The 20,847-nt window shown below is 38.9% G+C and overlaps 3 protein-coding genes across 6 annotated transcripts; 2 read left to right on the top strand and 1 right to left on the bottom strand.

Moving 5' to 3' along the window:
• The first annotated feature begins 432 nt into the window (after positions 1-432).
• nmt2 (N-myristoyltransferase 2) lies at positions 433-7,521 on the top strand. Its single transcript, XM_034127761.1, has 12 exons — positions 433-650; positions 1,103-1,220; positions 2,100-2,241; positions 2,488-2,606; positions 2,728-2,819; positions 2,922-3,038; positions 3,133-3,303; positions 3,406-3,514; positions 3,621-3,791; positions 3,881-4,048; positions 4,430-4,567; positions 5,434-7,521. The coding sequence occupies exons 1-12, from the start codon at positions 538-540 to the stop codon at positions 5,452-5,454; spliced, it is 1,479 nt and encodes a 492-aa protein (XP_033983652.1). The 5' UTR covers positions 433-537; the 3' UTR covers positions 5,455-7,521.
• rpp38 (ribonuclease P/MRP 38 subunit) lies at positions 6,663-10,315 on the bottom strand. Its single transcript, XM_034127762.1, has 2 exons — positions 10,209-10,315; positions 6,663-9,597 (listed from the first exon to the last, which is right to left on the bottom strand). The coding sequence occupies exon 2, from the start codon at positions 9,591-9,593 to the stop codon at positions 8,757-8,759; it is 837 nt and encodes a 278-aa protein (XP_033983653.1). The 5' UTR covers positions 9,594-9,597; positions 10,209-10,315; the 3' UTR covers positions 6,663-8,756.
• Positions 10,316-11,401: 1,086 nt separating this feature from the next.
• Positions 11,402-20,353, top strand: LOC117480478 (acyl-CoA-binding protein homolog). 4 transcript variants are annotated; one of them, XM_034127824.1, is made up of 18 exons: positions 11,402-11,517; positions 12,229-12,346; positions 12,435-12,497; positions 16,008-16,132; positions 16,233-16,414; positions 16,534-16,658; positions 16,775-16,883; positions 17,567-17,660; positions 17,780-17,905; positions 18,026-18,127; positions 18,264-18,347; positions 18,457-18,564; positions 18,650-18,780; positions 18,875-18,998; positions 19,084-19,162; positions 19,316-19,409; positions 19,639-19,758; positions 20,079-20,353. In XM_034127824.1, the coding sequence occupies exons 1-18, from the start codon at positions 11,506-11,508 to the stop codon at positions 20,197-20,199; spliced, it is 1,917 nt and encodes a 638-aa protein (XP_033983715.1). In that variant the 5' UTR covers positions 11,402-11,505; the 3' UTR covers positions 20,200-20,353. The 4 variants fall into 4 exon arrangements, 3 of the variants coding, with proteins under 3 accessions (XP_033983715.1, XP_033983714.1, XP_033983713.1); XM_034127822.1 differs by lacking the exons at positions 11,402-11,517; positions 12,229-12,346; positions 12,435-12,497 and adding exons at positions 14,140-14,255; positions 15,584-15,707; XR_004555660.1 differs by lacking the exons at positions 11,402-11,517; positions 12,229-12,346; positions 12,435-12,497; positions 19,639-19,758; positions 20,079-20,353 and adding exons at positions 14,140-14,255; positions 15,584-15,707 and having other exon boundaries at positions 18,048-18,127; positions 19,316-19,346.
• Positions 20,354-20,847: the final 494 nt, after the last annotated feature.

The raw sequence follows: 20,847 nt of genomic DNA, 5'->3' as shown, positions 1-20,847 counted from the left end.
GTTAAATTTGTATTTTGGGGGGAATTTTCACCATTAATTAAGTAGGTACTTGTACTTTACCTAAGTATTTTCATTTTATACTTCTACTCTGCTACATTTTGGAACCAAATGTTATACTTTTTACTCCACTACATTTGTCTGACAGATTTATTTACTAGTTACTTTATCACTTCAGATGTTGACACTCAATACTCAGGAAAAACGTATGAATTATGATTAGGCCTATTTGGTTCAGATTAAACCATCCAACATACAAAGTACCTTTATTTAAGTAATATGCAGTAGTTTTACAATGTGGTATTAGTACTTTTACCCAAGTAAAGAGTATGAATACGTTTTCCACCACTGCTTATAATCAGATTTAATTCTTACAAATGTTCACGATAAAAGGTGGAGTTTGGCTCTGTTCTGTTTTCCCCACATTGGCCTCTAAGCGGTGCACTTTCCTTCAGAACTTCTTTGTTTTTCCATCTCTCGCCCGCTGCCTGTGATCTCTATCATACACGGTGGCTGGCTGCAATTTTTTAAAACATTTTTATGATGGCGGAGGACAGTGAATCTGCGGCCAGTCAGCAGAGCCTGGAGCTAGACGACCAGGATACCTGCGGGATAGACGGAGACAACGAAGAGGAGAATGAGCATTTGCAAGGGTGAGGATGGCCTGTCCGGTCGGGAGGCGCAGTTATCTCAGGAAGCCTGTTTGTGTTTATGTGTGCTCGGCCGGGAACGGCTAGCGCAGTTAGCTAACGTTAGCCGACACAAAAACAGCCAGGCTGTCTGCCAAAAGGCCTTCATTTCAAACGAGTTACCACAGTAGAAGTCCTAATTTGAAACCTTAAAGTGTTGTCACTTATGGTGTTTTATCCCCGTGTACCCTCGGATACATGTTTTACTCTCAGCTAGCTGTTAGCATCCTGATTGAATGACATGATGACAGCCAGCCGTTCAGACAAACCGTTAGTTAGCTACCGTTAGGCTAGCTCAGCTGTCATCGTTGCTATGGTAGCTAACGTTAGCTCACTGCTGCTCTGGTTCTGTGTGCCGAGAGTCAAACCATTTCAGTGACCCCTGTTTAATGACGTGTTTGTGTTCACATATGTAGGAGTCCAGGGGGAGATTTGGGGGCCAAGAGGAAGAAGAAGAAGCAGAAGAGGAAGAAAGAGAAGCCAAGCTCGGGGGGAGCCAAGTCTGATTCTGCATCTGACTCTCAGGAGATAAAGGTGCGATGAGGAGCCACTGAAATGGAAACACACCCTTTTCAGGCCACATTTTAAGCCATTAGCCACTAACCTAGTTCCAGGCCGATGGTAGACAAGGGAGTAGGAGTAGGAAAAGGGACACAAGGACACAAGGAATAGGATTTCTGCACACAGGCAGCAACCCAAGAAAACCAAGTTTGTTTGCGATCAGTGTCAATGGGATTATATTGGATTTAGAATTTGCTTACATTTAATAATACCAACGCTTTAAACCCATATGTGTATTTATCTTATTCATTCCCTACCTCATTCATTTCCTTTTCTCATTACGATTTTGCAAGTTCCATAAGGGACATGACTTGTCCTTATTGAAGTCAGTGCTTCTTCATGCTGAGCTGAAGCTTTTACTCTTCCAAGTTTCATTCATAGAATAACAGACTTGTCAAAATAAGTAAATACATATGCATCACTTATTACCAGAAATTGTACAAATGCCTGCACTAAACCTGGATATTGTATACTGGGATATGATTAACTAGGTTTCTCATGTTTCTTACACAAATCTTTTCCTGAGACTGAACAAAAGCTGGGATACCAGTAAAGAAAACAGGGCTATGAGTATACAAGTAAACAAACCAAGAACAGAGTTTGACGGGTGCATGAACTGAACTACAGCTGTGGACATGGGTGACCTATGATCTGATGTTTAGTGGGAAAGATCACTTAAACTTGCACCTAACATCCTTAGAGTTTGGGTTTCTTTTGGAAGAGGTTATAAGTCTCGCACATGCCCTCTGTGTGTGTGTTGTGACAATTGTTTCTTAAAGGACATTCGGATGTTATGTACTAACTTTGTTGTACATGTTCTTATTAGTGTACGTGTCCCCTCTCTACATGTAGAACCCTGGCTTGCCCATTCAGAAGCTGCAGGACATCCAAAGAGCCATGGAGCTGCTGTCCTGCCAGGGTCCAGCAAAGAGCATTGATGATGCATCCAAGCACAAGTACCAGTTCTGGGACACCCAGCCTGTGCCCAAGCTAAGTAAGTATAAACTTAATTTAGGCAGAGTGAGCTAAAGTATTGTTTATTTAATAAGTATGATTAGACTAAGCTGTTTTGACAGAAGCAGATTGTTTTTATATAGCCTTATTGTTTTTAAAGACATCAATGGTTGGGGTTTTCTCTGGATCATTGTCACCTGAACAAAATGCAAAATCAAAGGTCCAATAGAAATATATATTGAAGTTTTTTTGTATATCTTTGACAAGAGTTGTGCTATTTTTGCAGATGAGGTGGTGACGAGTCACGGGCCGATAGAAGCTGACAAAGAAAACATCAGACAGGAGCCATATTCCTTACCTCAAGGCTTTATGTGGGACACTTTGGATCTCAGCAATGCAGATATAGTAAGTACAGTGTCTGTCTCAGACATTAAAACATTCAACTTATTTGATCATTTTCAAGATTAGTTTTTGGATAAAACATTTTGTTGAAGTGACACACTAAAACAAATGGTTTGTCTTTCAGCTGAAGGAGCTGTACACATTGTTAAATGAAAACTATGTGGAGGATGATGACAACATGTTCAGATTTGATTATTCACCAAACTTTCTCAAATGGTAAGCTTTCAGCTCTGATGTTATTCAAATAAACTCCCCCCCAATATGTAGTTAAATTACCCATCAGTCTGTTCTCCCACTAAAACCCCTCCCCTCTCTCAGGGCTCTGCGTCCCCCTGGTTGGTTACCACAGTGGCATTGTGGAGTGAGAGTGTCCTCAAATAAGAAGCTTGTTGGCTTCATCAGTGCCATCCCTGCAGATATACGCATCTATGACACGTGAGTGCTCCTTACTGATCATTTGCATTTAGATCAAAACAGTAATATTACATTTTTACCACCATGCACATTTTGTCTCCTTCTGCTGCTCCAGACTGAAGAAAATGGTTGAAATCAACTTCCTGTGTGTCCATAAGAAGCTGCGTTCAAAGCGTGTTGCTCCAGTGCTCATCAGAGAGATCACACGGAGGGTGAACATTGAAGGAATATTCCAGGCGGTATACACAGCAGGAGTGGTGCTGCCTAAACCTGTGTCCACATGCAGGTATGCTATGCAGTATCGAAACACATTGAGACACAGCATCAGAAACTCTTTTGAAACCAATAGTCCTTAACGCTTTTGCTATTTTGCTTGTTTTTCTGTCAGGTACTGGCATCGTTCTTTGAACCCCAGGAAGCTTGTGGAAGTGAAGTTCTCCCACCTGAGCAGAAACATGACTCTGCAAAGAACCATGAAGCTCTACAGACTACCAGATGTAAAATAATAAAACATTTAAATCCTGGATCAATCTTTAGTATCCTTATTTATGGCAGGAACTAATGTCTGTTTTTCTTTTTCTCTCTCTCTACACCTTTATATAGAGCACCAAGACCCCAGGTCTGCGGCCGATGGAGAGGCGTGACATCCGCCAAGTCACTGAGCTGCTACTGAAATTCCTCAAACGCTTCGAGCTTGCTCCTTCTATGGGAGACGAGGAGGTGTCTCACTGGTTCTTGCCACAGGACAACATCATTGACACATTTGTAGTAGAGGTATCTGAAATTACTATCTGTCCCTCAAGATACTTACTGTTGATTCTTACATACGTCTAAACCTTCGTTGTGCCTCTCTGTGTTCTCAGGGTGCCGGTGGTGTTCTGACAGATTTCACTAGTTTCTACACTCTGCCCTCCACCGTGATGCATCACCCTCTACACAGGAGCCTGAAGGCTGCCTACTCTTTTTACAACGTTCATACACAAACCCCACTACTGGACTTAATGAATGATGCTCTGATCCTGGCCAAGCTGGTAAAGTTACACTCTATGTAGATGGTTGTAAATCAGATAACACTACCAAATAATAAACCAGTTCTGTGATACTATGAGTTGTAAAAGAGAGAGTTTGGATTTCATAAAGTGGGGTTATATGAGGTACTTATTCATGCTCATTTGGATCAGTCTATTGCCATCTACTGTACGTCATACAACCCCACTGTGAAAAATACAAACTATCCCTTTATACCTTTTACATTTATGAAAATGAAAAAGACTTCACGAGCTGCGAATACAAACAAAATGGGCAGCATCAGGGACCTTAAATAATGAATCTGCAGTTTTAGGATATCATCTTTGTTGATGTTCTGTGATTGATTTTGGTATTGAGTTTGTGACTTTCTTTGTGTTTAACAGAAAGGTTTTGATGTGTTCAATGCCCTGGATCTAATGGAGAATAAAGTGTTCCTGGAGAAGCTCAAGTTTGGCATAGGAGATGGAAATCTGCAGTATTACCTCTACAACTGGAAATGTCCCCCTATGGACCCTGATAAGGTCAGAAGCAGGATTTGTCTGAGCTCATGATCATATCAGTTATATTAAAACAAATATTTATATTAGCAAGCAGCAGTTAGTTTGATCAGCGATAACGGCTACCAGGACGATGTGTATTAACTGTCTTTGATAACCCAGGCTTTATTTATTATTCTCTGTGTGTGTTCTCATGAGGGGGGGCATCATTTGACTCTTCTACCATACAAATATGGATAAACAAATGCCTACTTCTGCCTTTTGTGAGAATATTGGAAATGAGAATATTACAGCATAATGCAACACTGTTTATTTCTAATGTGATAACTGCCAATTCTGCAGCTTTTCAAATCAAAACTTGATACAACACATTTAAACGTTGTCCTCAAAATACATTTAGGTCTGACTGTCCCATTATAGATATGTGGAAAACTCTTTTTTTTAATCAATTTGATAAAAACATTTTAATTCTCTAATCTGTATTCTATTAACTCCGATATACAATCGTTTCTGCATCACTGATATAGGTTGTAGTGCCAAAGAAACACAACACCATGCATACAGTATGTACACATGTTATTTTGGTGCCATTACTTATATAATGTTACAACTCATCAAGTTTGCATATATATAATATTCCATAAACTAAGAATAGATTAATAGAAGTGACCCTTTTTCTCAAAGGAGTTAGTTGTTGAGAGCCAGCTTTTTATTTTACCTTAGGCTTGCTAACCACAAAAAACCTTGCTTTGTAAAATAGCTCTGACAGATATTTTAATATTTATTAACAACTTCCCCATAAATCATTTACACATGCATACAATCTGACACTTCAGTTACAAATTGTTTCTATTATGTTTGTCAGTAACAGTTTGCTCTCTGTGTTCCAGGTTGGCCTCGTCCTTCAGTAGCAGCTCTCTTCCTGGCTGCTACACAAACACTGATGAAGAGGTTTGTTAGTGACCTCTAGCTGAACCTAACCTGGACATGCAGATAGCCCAAGCTAGACAATGAGAACTGTAAAACCAACCTGGAGACCGGAAGACGGTTCAAAAAACATTCTGCTTTCACCTGGAGGTGAAAACTCTTAAAATCATCAACATCCTGAATGTGAAGTCATGCTATGCCTGAGAAACTCATACAGTACAACGCTCCTGACATGCACACTCACATTTAAAACATACAAGAGGATGCCTTGACATTGTGAATTTTGTTTTCCTGAGCAGAAGCTTCGTTACCATGGACTGGCATGTCTTTTTATTTCACTGACATTGAACTATGTAAATGATAATCAACAAAGTAAACATGACCACAATACATAAAGATAAGTTATTGTGTCCCCACTGAGGGTCTTCAAGGCATTTAACACGTTATTATCCATCTTTGTGGTCAGAGGTTATCTGCTGGCTGTTTTGGCCCTCAGTAGAATTAGAAATGCTAAGAACGTGTTTCTGTGATAGCTGACTTATAGAAGAAAAAAACACTTTTCATCAAGCATTTAAAAAAAAAAAAAAAAAATCAACTTTTCATACAAACACTGTCAAACAACACACATATACACAAAAAGGATATCTTCGTGAAAGGACTCATTCAACTGGTGTATTTATGTACATGTTTTTTTGTTAAAAATATAGTTACCTGTACATTTAAAGCCAGATCATATTTATTCCTGTAGTGTGAGTTTTGGGGTTTGGGAGGGCTGATCCAAAGTGTTCTCCTCATAGGTAGTGTAGATGTCACTGAGTTTGTTCAGACAACGTTGGTTTAAAGTGGTTTTTGATGAAGAATGTATTGCATCAATGAAGCACAATTTTTGAGTTCCTAACAAGCAAAAGAGCCCTTTTTTTAAAGGGTCAGATTTCAAAACAGATTTGTTGCGTTACATGTACAACCTTGGTTTTTACGAGGGATGTGAGCTCTTGTTATAAACCAGCTTCTAGACTTGATTTTAATAAAACATATATGTATATTCGGCATAGGGTTTAACCTGCATGTGAAATATGTGTTGTTCAGTTAAAAAGGAAGCAAAAGTTACTGAGCCTAAAAAAAATAGGATGACACGCTGAGTGCAAAAGCAGGGCAGAGAAACAAAAAACTATTAAACTACAACCAGAGTGGACTCAGCCTGATTCAGATTTAATCAAAAAATAAAATCAAAAACAGTCTGTTATTGTCCAGAGACACTTTTAAAGCAGAACTATGGCTTACCTACTTTGAAAATTGTTCCCAGTTAAGTCTTCTAGAAAGCAGCCAAGGTTAGTTTTCTTTTGTTAAGTTAGTCATTGCCACTCACAGAGAAACTGCTTCTTACTTTCAGCTGCCTTTTGCAAGAAATACAGCACTTAAACATTTCTGTTGATTAAAGGTAAATAAACCATCAGTTCCTTCACTTGATGTAGGATGTTTAACTCGGTTAAGTATGACAAATAGAACTGATCACAACATGTAAAGTATCTGGAGAATAAACAGCATGTTTTCAGAGCACAGTGGCTGGATAAACAAAAGCCTGTGTCAGTAAGCGCATCGATTTGAAATTTGAACTTTTCCAGGTTATTTTTTTAAATGGTACTGTTTTTGTGTGTCTGAAAAATATACTGTTGGTCATTTTTTTAATGTGTTGTGCAGCTAAATGAAAATTATTTGAACAGTTCTGGTATTTATAATTGTACTTTGCAACATGTCTTAAGACAATTCCTGTTTTTTCCCCGCAAGATTTTTCAGTTTAATAGGAAACTTTGAAACTGATTTTTGAGGGTTTGGAGTATTTAGCGTTGCCCTGTGCTTGACTGAGCGATGGAGATCTTTGATGAAAAACGGATAGAGCACTTGTTCTGGGCCGGAGCTGCTGCGGTACTCAAAGGTTAACATTATTTTTGTTTTATTGTCTTGCTCTGAGTTTGTTACTTTGTGTTTGATGCTCCTGTTCATGTGGCTCTGCATAACACAAGAGGTAAAGGCTGCTGCCATCTTTGTGGTTACCTTTTCTGTATGTGATGTAATTCTTTTCTCATTCCTTTATATATTAGCAAGAAAGGGACAACCGATGGACAGTCAGTGCTTCAGGGCTCAAAGATGTGTTTTTTTTAACAATTGAAAGGTTCAATGAGTTGACAAAGACAGATGTTATCGGCTTTATTTAACACTGAGTCAACGACGTGCCTCATGGATGTTGGTTGTGTCACAGATGTGTTGCCTGCAGCTGTTTGAATGAACTTCGAGCATGTCAGTTTTGCTGCTGTGATTTTTAGCGTTGATGTTACGAGCCACGCCCTTTAGTGAGAACTCAACCCGAAGTACCTGCCTTATTTAAAGATGTTTTGTTTTTTAAATTAAGAATTCTGGGTAGGAGGGTACTTTTGAAATGACATACAGCTTTCTCTAACTGAAGAACAATATTTTTTATTCAAATCCATTGTAAGCTGTGAAAAAGCTGAAGAACCTTTACCAGCATCATTTAAGACATGATCCCCATGCAAATAACAATCTGTTTCAACACAAGTCGGCTATACCAGCATGGATATTTGATTGAATAAACTCACTTTAAAAACGGACAGGAGTAATGCACTTTTGTTTGAAATATTAAATAGACTGCCCAAAAACATTTTCTTTATTTTGGTCTGAAATGTTTGACAGTCATATTTACTAAAGAACACAACTAATAATTCTCACCCAGTTTAGTTGGTTTAATTCAGAAACACAAAAACATCTTATGTTATGCCTGTTTCTGGCTAATGAGATGTCACCCCAAAAAAAATCGGTTTGTCATACCAGTTCCTAACATTTGAAAGAAGTGATTTTAAGTCATGTAAACGGCAGGCCAGTTAGATGATAAACTAAATAACTTAACTTTTCCGACCCTCCATGCAGCAACCGGTCGATTGATACTTTAATTTCAATGGAACACAACAGAGCCTTACTTTTCTCAGGGTTGCTAATTCCAACACATGTCAACTTCTTTATTTGTAATGAATTACACAATTATCTCAAGCCAGTTTCAAGTCCTGGCAAACATGATTATAAACCTATGGCTGACCAATATGTCAGGAAAATCCAAAATAAAACTAAAACTAGTGATATTTTTAGTTTTAGCAATTGATCTGAAACACCTGATTCACACAGGAGGTGAGATTTTCTTATACTCTTCAGGCCGCTAAAAATCCAAGATACAACTCAGACTAAACATGCAAAATCATAGGAATGGTCTTTTTTATATCTAGGCAGAGTCTGTTTTACGCTGAATAGCCTTTTTTATTTTCTTTGCAGGGTTGGCAACTATTTTTTTTACTTTGAGAGGTTGCAGAGTGTAGGAGGAGGTAGACTCTGTGACCGCCACAGTTTCACTCTCTAGTTTCCTTTTTTGGCCCTTCTTCTGGCCATCTTCTTCCTTCTCCTCCATATCAACAGGGTCTACAGATGTTACTCTGGGTGATGCACCTTGTAGCCATGCCACATCCAGGGAGGGCACTCTGGGTGTAATGGCCTCAACAGTGTCAGTGAACACCTCGTCATCTTTGGAGGCACAATGTCTGAATCCCAGAGCGAGGACACTCTTCAGGCCCAGCGGCTCCGACACGCTCTGGCTCAGACGAGGCACCTGGCAGGCCGGCACACCTCTCGTTGCACTCAGCGAGATCAGGTGGTCCGTCATGTGTTTAGGCTTCACGGACTTACACACAAGCAACAGTCTGAGCTCGTTCCTCTCTAGAGCTTTGGTGACCTCGTTGACCCCGATGGCCAGTTGTCTCCTAGCTGCCACATCTGTCCAGCCGTTTTTAGGAGCAGCCTTCACCTGCACCTCACTGACCTGGGGAACAGGCTCTGGTGTGGCAGCAGGTTTCGGGTCTTTCTTTTTCCTCCACGGGCGAAACACTTTCACCTCTTTCTTCTCAAGGCCCATGGAAACCAGCTTGTCCTTCACTGTGTTCAGGATAAAATGCATGTCTTCTTGGGGGAGTGGGCCCCATTTTGGAGTGAATGGTGAAGTGAAGGAGGTCTTGGTCGGAATGTACTTCTTGCTTTCTTTTTTTGATGGCTTACCCGCAGCAGCCATACCTCTGAAATAAAGACAAGAAAAAAGTGATGAAGAAACCCTTTTACAGGTAGACCCCGTCAATATCAGTAATAAGAAATCCCAGACATGCCAAAGATATTTAGAGTTTCTCCTTTATAGTGTTTCCTTCAGAGAGCACCCATAAGTTTGTTTTCAAATATAAATGAACCAAATCCAAAAATTATCATCTTTATTTTTATAGCAATTGGTTTGCAATACTGACAGGAACACAACATTAAGATTAAATACAAATAAAATAAACTAATATTAATAAAAAGCAGTACATCGAAGTATGAATGGTAATGATAACAAGTCCCTACAACAACAAAAACTGACCATTTCCTCGTTACAAATCTTTACTGCCCATATTTTAGGGATTCTTATCAAACATATTAGTACAAACAATAATAAACAATACAAATATTATAATAATGTTGCCTTTAAATAATATGTCATTGTTTCAGTTGTGATTATTGATGGTGCAATGTAATATTTTAACAAGAGTTAAGAAATAATTTCTCTTAAGTTTTACCGGCTACTGTTATTATTACAGCATTAACAATATGACAGTCGACAACATGCCTGACAAACAAAAGAGACGTTAGGTTACTTTACCTGAATTTTAATGCAGCACGTTACTTTTTTTTAAACTGATGTTCGGTTCAGTCCAACTACACGGGTGGTTGATCATAGGGCGCTGCCATTTTGTTTGAATTGAAATAACTTTATTAACAAAGGGACAAGACAAACAGCGCCGACCAGCGTTCGAGTGAAAGTGCGACATGTGCGTGCACGCAAATGAATGAGTGTGTGTGTGTGTGTGTGTGCAGGGACGTGCACAGGTACGGGCTATTGTTGCCCGGGCAAGGGCCCGTTTGCCCTGACCTGCCCCTCTGGAGAGAGCGAGAGTTTATTTTTATTTTTGTTCTGTTGTGGCCTTTATATATACAGTCTATGGTTGTGGCACACCTTGTCAGCGCTGTCATCTGCCGGTGCGTTAAAGACCACCTCTAGTGTCGGATTTTGGAAAATTGATTTTGAGTTTTCTCATGGCAGTTAGAGTATAGGCGACAAACCAGGGGACTTATCTTCCTCTTGACACCGTCTGTTATTTACAAAAAAACACCTAAATATACTTGTTATTGTGCTTCTGTCTTTCTGTGTCTTTTCATCTGTAAACTCCCTCACCCTCTCTCTCTTCTCTTGATCGCCCTCTCTCAGGAGAACACTTCACTGTCCCGCTTCATTGTAGGATTTCTGCCATGTCTCTACTTCAGTTTGACCATCTCTGTTATGAAGTTATGGAATACTAAATAAATAAGTAATTAGATACCGTACCGTTACTGCGCTCATAAAGAATGGTAAGAATAAGAATAATGCGTATTGAACTGGTTTAATTAGTGAGTTTATTTAAGGTAATTAGTTAGAAGCCCTATTTTATCAGTATGTCTGCACAGCAGTTACAATGGTCAAACTACATTAAAACAGAATTGTCCCCATTTTCTCTTTAATAGTTAGTAACATTAGATATTTTAATGAGATATGGACCGCAAAACAAAACATTTCCCTGGTTTTCCTTTTATGAACTACCGAATGCAAGTAGTCGCCTTAGCTTATTTTGTTATGAGATGATAATGTGAATTACTCTTCAAATTAGTTAATGTAAAAATCGTTTGGTTTCTTTTACATTAAAAACAAGTTCGAATTTTCAAAAGGTCTTATGTTTTTTTTCGGGGGGGAGGTGACAGCCAATCAGCTGCTCGGCTTCTCTCTACTCCCTCCTCCGCAGGGCGGTCCATGGCCCATATATTGCATAATACAGGCTATGGTATTCACAGCTGCGCAGAGACGTCCATCCAGCCGACAGCAGCAGACATAAATTCATCTGGACCTCTAGACTGCATCTGCAAAAATGGCTTCTCAGGTAAAAAAAAATCCACTTCCATTGTATGCGGAAGTGTTTCGTAGACGCTTTATCGCATTTAAATAAAGAACGGTTGTAGCGACAGGGTGTGTTCACTCCAGTCATACTAGTGTGTGTCAACCATCTTTGTCGGTGTGGGATGAGTTAATGTAATACAAATGAGTCTTAACATATTTATTCTCTGGTTCTTAGTGCAAGCAGATTGCTTAAACAACGAGCCAAATAAAAAGTATTTTAAATATAAGTAATTATAGAAAGGAGTTTTCTCTTATTACATTTAGTAGCTGGAAAATATTTCACTTTTAATGACCATTTCGACTCCTATTAAAGGTTTGGAGGTTAATATTTAGAGTTTATGGTGTTCACCTTTCCTATCTTTAAGGATCTGTTCTGCAATGTGCTAGATCTTTTGTAAAGGAGATTATTCAAGTAGGCACAAAGCTCTAGAGTGTCGAATAAAAAGCCCATTGTTTAACTCAAACTTGTGAAACAAAAGGTCTCCCGGGCTGTGCACCATGACTACAACACTATGCTCAGATTTTTAAGCAGTGTTGTTTGTAACTTATTAATATGCACATTCCTTAAACTGATTCATCTGTCAGACTTGGCAAAGAAGATAAGTGTTTTATATCAGTGCAGAAGTGATAGCTTAGCATTGAATAAGATAACAGTAATATAATGAGTGGCTATGGGAACATTTGTTATCTGCAGGCAGAGTTTGAGAAATTGGCAGAGGATGTGAAGAAGGTGAAGACGAGGCCTACAGACCAGGAGCTGCTGGACCTCTATGGCCTTTATAAGCAGGCAACAGTTGGAGATGTTAACACCGGTATGACTTCCGATTCAGAATCACTTCCATGTAATGTTCCCGAATTTCTGAACATTTCCTTACTCCCTGTGTCATGTCACAATTGCAGAAAGACCAGGAATGCTGGACTTCAAAGGAAAAGCAAAGTGGGATGCCTGGAACTCTAGGAAAGGTAACTTATAAAGAATTTCTTGTATGTGTAAAGCGGGCTAGAAAACAAGCAACATTAGTTTATTTTTTATACAATTTTTTTCTATGTCTTGTAATTGCACTGTTGAGGAACCTGTTTTTCATACATGAAATAACTACACCGTAGTTGTATATGTTATGACGATAAACCTTTGAATCTTGAATCATATTAAAATGTTGTATTTTAATCCAAATATCTTTCAGAAAAGTCCAAGGAGGATGCCATGTCGGCCTACATTGCACTTGCAAAGGAAGTCATTAGCAAATATGGCTTGTAAAGCTTGAAATGAACAGAAGAGGCATGATTAACCCAAAAAGAGGACAGCCTACTAACGCAATAACTGAAACAATGCAGATATTCCTCATAGCACGTAGCCTTCTGTTTTCAGAGTCTACAATTATGCAGGAACAAGGGTAATTTCAAATTTGCTGTATTTCATGTATTTTTAATTTCTTTTAATGGATTACTAATTGAACAACTTCCATGCATCCTTTAAAGTTAGAAATATTACATTTGCTCATTTCTGTTTGTACTGACTTAGTAGATGTAGTTTAAACTTGTCATCACGTGTTACCAGCAAAACACATTCACTTTTAAATGTAGCTTGATTCTTCATCTCACCACTCAATGCTGTTAAATGTCAAAAATAAAACGTATTTGAGCACTGTTTATGGTTTGTCTTTTGTTGTTGTTATTCAGCCTACCCTCATTGATATAACGAAGGGGGTCACAATTATAGAAACCCCTAACACCTTACTGAATACAAATTCAACAGAAACAAAAACGACATCCTCCAAAATGAACACACATTTAAACCAACACATTTCTGACCTTCATCAAGTCATGATTTATAGCAGGACTGTTTTAGTTTTGGCATGGTGCACGAAATAGTCTGGCAACTGAGAGTATTTTAGCAACAGAACAAAGACTGTAGATTTTGTTTAACTTACTGTACATTGGAAGCACTTAAGTAAGTAATGTAATTAGGTATTATGAAGGGGAATGATCAAAGCAAGCAAAACAGATACCAGTCTCATTTTTCAGATAAATGTGAAACGCATACTAAAAGTGAAAATGTGATCAAATTGGCAATGTCTCTCTTCTGTTAGTTGAAAGACCATTGTACAATCTGTAGCTTGAGTATGCTAATATTGTATATGCATGCTTCTCCCCTCTTGACTGTGCTCTGCTTCATCACAGGTGATACATGTTTCAATCACCATTGCATCTTGTATTGGGTTAAATTATAAATATCTACTGCAGAAACTGCCCAGTTACCACTGCTCTCTGGTTACACTTTAATACAGTGCTAGCAATTCGAGGTCACATGAAATGTAAATCTTAGTTGTAAGCCTACTTCTTGTTCACATTGAGCTTGGAAATAGGGGTTAAAATATCTATTTTATTTATTTATTCTTAATTACTGAAACTATGTCTGTCTATACATTATCTCTACCGCACATATATAAAGACTAACTGCAATAATTGGATTTCATTCATTAAATCAAAGCCCTGTCACCTCTGTAACAGCTCACTATCAGTGCCTCATCATTGTTTCACTGATTAAATCTAGGTCAAGTGCCACCATCTCGCGCATGCGCAGTGGGATCTTCCGGATGGGTTTAGTGGGGTAAAGGTAACAGGACCGTTGCTGCTGTTGCTACGGACATAAACACACGGACTACAGATATTTCTGCTGTGCGTTGATACTGTAAGCAAAGTCGACTCATCCTGAAGAAGGTGAGCTAAGATATGCATTGTGTTGGAAAGCTAGGAACTGTGTCGTTAAACCAAGTTTACCCCTCACAACATGTCTATTGTTGTTGACAATATCCGCAGGCGAGAGTAGCTAATGCGATGTGACTATAATCGTTTGCTTGCTCACTGGAAACAGTTAGGTCTGTTGCATGAATAAACAAGTAAAAACTCCCAAACTGACTGCTTTCAACAAGCGGTTTAGCAGTCCGTGTTTCCATTACCTAGGGCTCTGAAAGCTAAGTAACTCAACTTTTCTTGAGTCTCGTGGTTTTGAAGGAGGATTATAAATTAACGTAGTTTGTTTCATGTAGCAACACAGCTCAGCAACGCGTTAAAGCACTTTGGAACTGTGGGATAACATGTGAATGTTTATCAGTCACAATGAAATTCAAAGCTTTTGTTTATGTTGTGCAAAAGCAGCCTGTTGCACCAACTATACGTTAATCATTTATTGAGTTAGGGTGCAAAGTCCACTCTAAAAGTTAGATTAAAGTAGTTGGTTTGATACTTAAGTTATGTCCATGTTTGGCTGCAAAGTGAAAAGTACTTTTCTTGATGCTGAAATAGCTAACGGTGTTTGTTATCAGACAACACAATGGTAATGGTAATGCTTGTTACTTGACTATGCTTTAAGAAAAAACAGCCTACATCCCAGCTCTCCATAGGGTTTCATTTATTTTGTTAGCAGCCCATTCCTTAAAACAGGAGCCTCAGATTGCTAATAATTAGGGGAAATATGAAGAGTATATTTCACGCTTGTTATACAAAGAAGTTATTGGGCTTTTTTTATTATCAAGCTAGATTTGTTAGAAAATGTTTTCAAATGTAATTGATTGAATTTATTTAAAAAGTGGGCTTATTAACACATGAATACTGTGTAATATATGTTTACATATATATTTACAAAGTACAATATAAGACAAGCACAAGTTTAATTTGTGGGCCATATTTCATTATACTTTCAGAATTAGCTGAAGGCCGATTCATAATGGCCCACGGACCGCAGTTTGGACACCCCTGGTCTAACCTTATATATTCTTCACAATGTTGCACAGATTATATGTATTTAATTACCAGTTAACCAATGTGTAATATGAATGAAACCCTGCAAACAATTCTACAGAAAAATTATAAAGCTGCGCATTTGAATTACAGGCATATTGTACAACTTAAACGTTATCCTATAGTCATAGAAACTGGACGCGCAGTTTTCAGATCTAAAGTTATGTTGTAGATAATCTGAAACCTCTGATGTAGGACACAACTATTACAGATGTTTGTTTTATTGATCCATTCTTAATTCCTTCCAGGGAGAAGAAATGGATAATCATTTGTCAAAGGCTCCCCCAGAGACGACCTTCCAGCACCAAGACGCCCTGCCATCCCTGCCGGTCCCATCACTGGAGACCAGCCTCTCAAAGTACCTGAATGCAGGTAGGATAGTAACTTTGAACAACCTGCTGTGTCACAAGTTCCTCTGTTTCAGAATTTACTCACTATTTGAAAAGAAAATGTGCAACTTTTAGGTGTTTTGATCATGTCAAACTCTTAATATTATAACAGCATACACATGTTTTAGCTTGCGTGTATAATTGTTGCATATGTTCTCATTTTGTCAAATGTACGCAAGCTCATGAAATCTTCAGTTTTTACAATAACAAATGCCTAATGTTCACAATGACCAGCAGCTGAGGCTCTTACCTGACTTATTTTGTATTGCCATGTCTCCATCAGTTCGTCCATTTGCATCTGAGGAAGAGTTTAAGGCTACGTTGGACATTGTGAATACATTTCAAGAGGGTGTTGGCCAAGAGCTGCACCAAAAGCTACTGCAGAAAGCCAGAACAAACAGGAATTGGGTGTGTAATGAATCTGTCATTTATTTTTTGGGTGCTACAGTCTTAGATGTTTTACTCATCCTTACTTATATGTTTTTTAAACAAAAATAACATTCCTCAGCTGGAAGAATGGTGGTTAGATGTTGCGTATCTGGAGGTTCGCATCCCATCTCAGCTGAATGTGAACTTTGCCGGCCCGGGGCCCTACCTGGAGCACTGCTGGCTCCCCGAAGAGGGATCTCAGCTGCAGAGGGCTAGTATTAGCACATGGCACACATTACAGTACTGGAACCTGATCCGCACGTAAGACTTGTTCAAACACATTTTTACAAGCTGTGTTTTTGTGTTTTGTTAATCAAAAGCTGGTCTTTTTTATATGAAATGGGGTATTTATGAAATGTGTTGTTTTGTTTTCCTTTTAGGGAGAGGCTGCATCCTCAGAAAGCCGGCAAACTACCGTTAGATATGGACCAGTTCAGAATGCTGTTCTGCACCTGCAAAGTACCTGGAGTGAAGAAGGACACCATCCGTAACTACTTCAAGACAGGTAGAAATAATCTTATCTTATCTAGAGCCTTCAGACACACCTCCGATAGCTTTAGCACAATTTCTCAGCTTTTTATTATAACCGTTGTTTTTGTGCGTTTTTTTTCCTTGCCACAGAGAGTGAGGGGCCGTGCCCTTCCCATGTGGTGGTGATGTGTCGTGGACGGATGTTCACATTTGATGCAGTGTGTGATGGACAAATCCTCACTCCTCCAGAAATACTCAGGTAGTGATATACACACAAGTACAAACAACATTCAACAGAACAACGGAGGGTTGAAAGGTCCGTCCATGAACAAACTGCTGCTGATAGTGCTAAATGTACTTCTGATAAAACATGGAGGAACAGTACACATCCTACCACTGAGTTTGAATTCATTTGATTCTATTTTTAGAGATGTGAGTATACATTTTCACCATTAGTCAGAATCTTAACTGTCCTAGTAAGAAATATATATGAAAAAATAACAGTTTTTACTGTGCCCCAGAGCAGCAGGAATTTAAAATAATTGTATTACAGAAGCAACAGGGAAACATGTGTTAATTGTGTTAACAGGGAAACCGGTGTTAATTCCAGCAAGAACTTGTACTAATTAAAACCGGGTAATTATTTTTCGTTCTTTAATGAATCTATCCATTTTGTACTGGGTTCCAAGTTGATCATATCATTGATCAAAATCCATAAACATATAATTCATAATTAGCTGTGAAAGGTTAATGCTATATACTCCTGGGAAGTACTGAAATAATTGGATTAAAAAATACATTTAATGACGCTTTATTTGTTTAAAATGTTTAAAATTGCATTCTGTGTGGTATTAAAAAGGTATTTGATCAAACTATGAGCCTCTATTAGGTGATTGAGAAGCATAGAGGGCTCAATGTTGCCTTGTTTTATTTGATGTACAGGCAGCTGAGCTATGTGAAAGAGTGCTGTGAGGGGGAACCAGAGGGAGACGGAGTGTCGGCCCTCACCTCAGAAGAGAGGACTCGCTGGGCGCAGGTATGGGTGTTCACATTTCAATATTTAGGTGTCCATCTTTGTTAATGAGATCTAAAACAGTTCTTATATTACAAAAGCATAGTTGAGTCAGTACTGTCAGTATTTATCTTTCTCTGCAGACCAGGGAGCATCTAATAAGCATTGATCCACACAATAGCAACATCCTGGAGACCATCCAGAGCAGCCTGTTCGTCTTATCTCTGGATGAAACAAAACCCTACTCCTCTCCAATGAACTACACAAATGTAAGAGCATCACAAAGTATATTTTTGACTTTGTATGACCTATTGTTCACTAGAATTTATATATATCTTTTCAAGGAATGAGTTGTTTCTGATTGCGTGACTTTGAAATTCTGAACAAAGATAACCACGGCGGCCCTTACAGGCGACCCCACAATCCGCTGGGGCGACAAATCGTACAACTCACTCAGCTTCGCAGATGGAACCTTTGGAACCACTTGTGATGTGAGTTTGTATACGTGTGTCATGCTAAAGGAAATCTGAGAAACACTATATGACACATGTATACTGTATGTGAAAGATTTCATTATCATTAAGATAAGAAAAAACAGATTTCATAACACTGATAGTTTTTTTGCAGCATGCACCTTTTGATGCCATGGTGCTGGTGTCTATGTGTTGGTATCTGGACCAGCAAATCAAAGCTACAGAAGGCAAATGGAAGGTAAATATTGACTATTACTTTATTTTTTACATCCATTTAAATAGTTCTTGGTGGTTCAATTTAAATGTATATGTCAACTCTCCACATAACGATGTCTATGCTTTTGAAGGGATCAGAGGCAGTCAGAGCCGTGCACCGTCCTGAGGAGCTGGTGTTTACTGTGGACGAAAAAGTCCGGAGTGACATCCGCCACGCCAAACAGCAGTACCTGGAGACGGTGAGCCAGGATTACACCAAACTGTAGTAGAAAAAGCTTGATGCAGAATCACTTAGTCACAGCCGTGTGGGTCGTGGTTTTTCAGGCACAGGACCTGCAGATTGTGTGTTACGCCTTCACAGCGTTTGGAAAAGATGCCATCAAACAGAAGAAGCTGCACCCAGACACTTTTGTACAACTAGCAAAGCAGTTGGCCTTCCAGCGAATGCACAAAAGGTACAAGATGATACAAAAAATAGTACCATGTGTTTACTGATGTTTGATGTCCAAGAAGTGAAAGGCCCTTCATTTCTCTCCTTAACCTTCACAGGCCGGGCAGTTGTTATGAGACCGCAATGACTCGCAAGTTCTACCACGGCCGGACGGAGACGGTGCGACCCTGCACCCAGGAGGCTGTCAACTGGTGTAAAGCCATGATGGACCCCTCGTGTGATGTAAGTACACGTCTGAAACTCTGCACTGTGGCAAAATCAGGCTTTTGCTCATTTTACAGGGTACATCCATTTATTTTTCTGTTAGGCTGGTAGCAGGAGGAAAGCCATGCTGGCAGCCTTCAATACGCACAATAACCTGATGGTTGAAGCCCAGGATGGACAAGGTTAGTTCAGTTTTCCTGTCACGATAAAATGCGTCTTGGTATCTTTTATTTATAAATTGGAGTATTAATGTTTGGATGATCAGGGTCACATGTTGTTTTCTGACGCTTGTGTCTCAAATATTTATCTGTGTCATTTTCTGACAATGTTTCCAGGTTTTGACAGGCATCTTCTTGGGCTGTATCTTATCGCCAGAGAGGAGGGACTTCCCACTCCAGACCTCTTCATGGATCCCCTTTACTCATTGAGGTACTACCTGTAAATCTGTGTCTGTGTGTGTCTATGCTGTTTTTAAAACATATTCTTTTAATTTACGGAGTGAGATGACCCACTATGCCCATCTCCAAATTCCATTATTTTTTACAACATATATTTTACATAGTCGTAGAAAGAAAAGCACATTGACAATGTCCTAATAAGGAAAAACTGCAGTATTGTTTGGGAGTTCTTTCTGTCTGACTTGTGTTTATGTCTGCAGCGGTGGAGGTGGTAACTTCGTGCTGTCGTCCAGCCTGGTGGGCTACACCACAGTTATGGGGGCCGCGGCTCCCATGGTGCACCACGGCTACGGCTTTTTCTATCGCATCAGAGACGACAGGTGGGTTAAGGCTTATACGCATGTTTCCATAATGCTGTTTTTTCTTCTGAAAATCGTTCTGCTCCAACTGTAATGTTTTAGCAACCTTTTAAAACACAAGATTAATTAGTTTTATTAATTAGATTATTTGCTAAATTATAAACTGCTTTTCCTAGTTCTTGAAAAAACGTTTTAGAAATATTAATGATGTGCATCTTTGTCATTCAACTGAATATGTTTATTTACATAGTTTTTACCTTAAAAGTTGAACATTTGTGCGTAGCCTCCCTGCATTTTCAGCGATTTCAATAATACCCACACTCTGCCTTATTTCTCCCCAGGATCGTGGTCTCTGTCTCGGCGTGGAACTCTTGCCGTGAGACAGACGCTGCGACTCTGTTCAACAACTTCTCCAGCTCCATGCATGAGATGCTCCACCTGGCCACCACATCTCAGCTATAAGTAACTTTATTGACCTCACGGTTTACCAACACTGGTAATAGCCGACAGCTAGCGATAGTCATGTTTGTTCAGAGCACGGATCAATGCAAAGTTAATGAATCTGATCTGCTGATAGCCACTGGTTTGGGCATTCAATAAAATCTTATCAGCTTTTCTGGTTCATGTACTGATTTATAATTTTTAGTGTAAATCTTTATGATTCTTGTGTACATTTTTTGGAGAATGTTTCATTTAAAATTCTGACAGTATTAATCCGTTTTTAAGATAAGCTAATGCTATGGCTCAAGACCTTTTTATGGTGTTGGTTCTTCAGGAGGTAAATATTTACCAGACGCTGTGAGCCATGGACAATTGAAGAAAATAGCTTCTGTTTCTTTTAGTTGTTGTCCTTTAATTATTTTGCAATTATGCATTCCGATTTAACTCATTAAAAATAACTTTATAAGTTAAATATAATTGATTTGTTTCATGTTATGGATTAGTAAAAATCTAGAGAATAGCACATAACTTTAAAAGTTGGACTGAAATTATTTTTGTAGAAGAAATCAGTTAATATGGTCTTACTGTTTGTTTTGATGTTTGCCTACAATCAAAATCGTGATAGGAATTACAGTGTTGATAGTTGTAGTGGGCAACACAGGTATGGTT

Source organism: Trematomus bernacchii, unplaced genomic scaffold (assembly GCF_902827165.1).
Source record: "Trematomus bernacchii unplaced genomic scaffold, fTreBer1.1, whole genome shotgun sequence".
Lineage (NCBI taxonomy): Eukaryota > Metazoa > Chordata > Actinopteri > Perciformes > Nototheniidae > Trematomus > Trematomus bernacchii.
Note: the sequence above shows the minus strand (reverse complement) of the source record. Positions and strands in the feature narration are given on the sequence as shown.

What these genes read in the sequence shown, in the direction of transcription:
- nmt2 (XM_034127761.1), top strand. Translation starts at nt 538, where the DNA reads ATGATGGCGGAGGACAGTGAATCTGCGGCCAGTCAGCAGAGCCTGGAG. An exon ending in GAGAATGAGCATTTGCAAGG is followed by an intron (nt 651 to 1,102) that starts GTGAGGATGGCC and finishes TCACATATGTAG; the next exon opens with GAGTCCAGGGGGAGATTTGG. An exon ending in CCAGCCTGTGCCCAAGCTAA is followed by an intron (nt 2,242 to 2,487) that starts GTAAGTATAAAC and finishes CTATTTTTGCAG; the next exon opens with ATGAGGTGGTGACGAGTCAC.
- LOC117480478 (XM_034127824.1), top strand. An exon ending in TGCCTGGAACTCTAGGAAAG is followed by an intron (nt 12,498 to 16,007) that starts GTAACTTATAAA and finishes TGTCTCCATCAG; the next exon opens with TTCGTCCATTTGCATCTGAG. An exon ending in TGAAGCCCAGGATGGACAAG is followed by an intron (nt 19,163 to 19,315) that starts GTTAGTTCAGTT and finishes CAATGTTTCCAG; the next exon opens with GTTTTGACAGGCATCTTCTT.
- rpp38 (XM_034127762.1), bottom strand. Translation starts at nt 9,593, where the DNA reads ATGGCTGCTGCGGGTAAGCCATCAAAAAAAGAAAGCAAGAAGTACATT.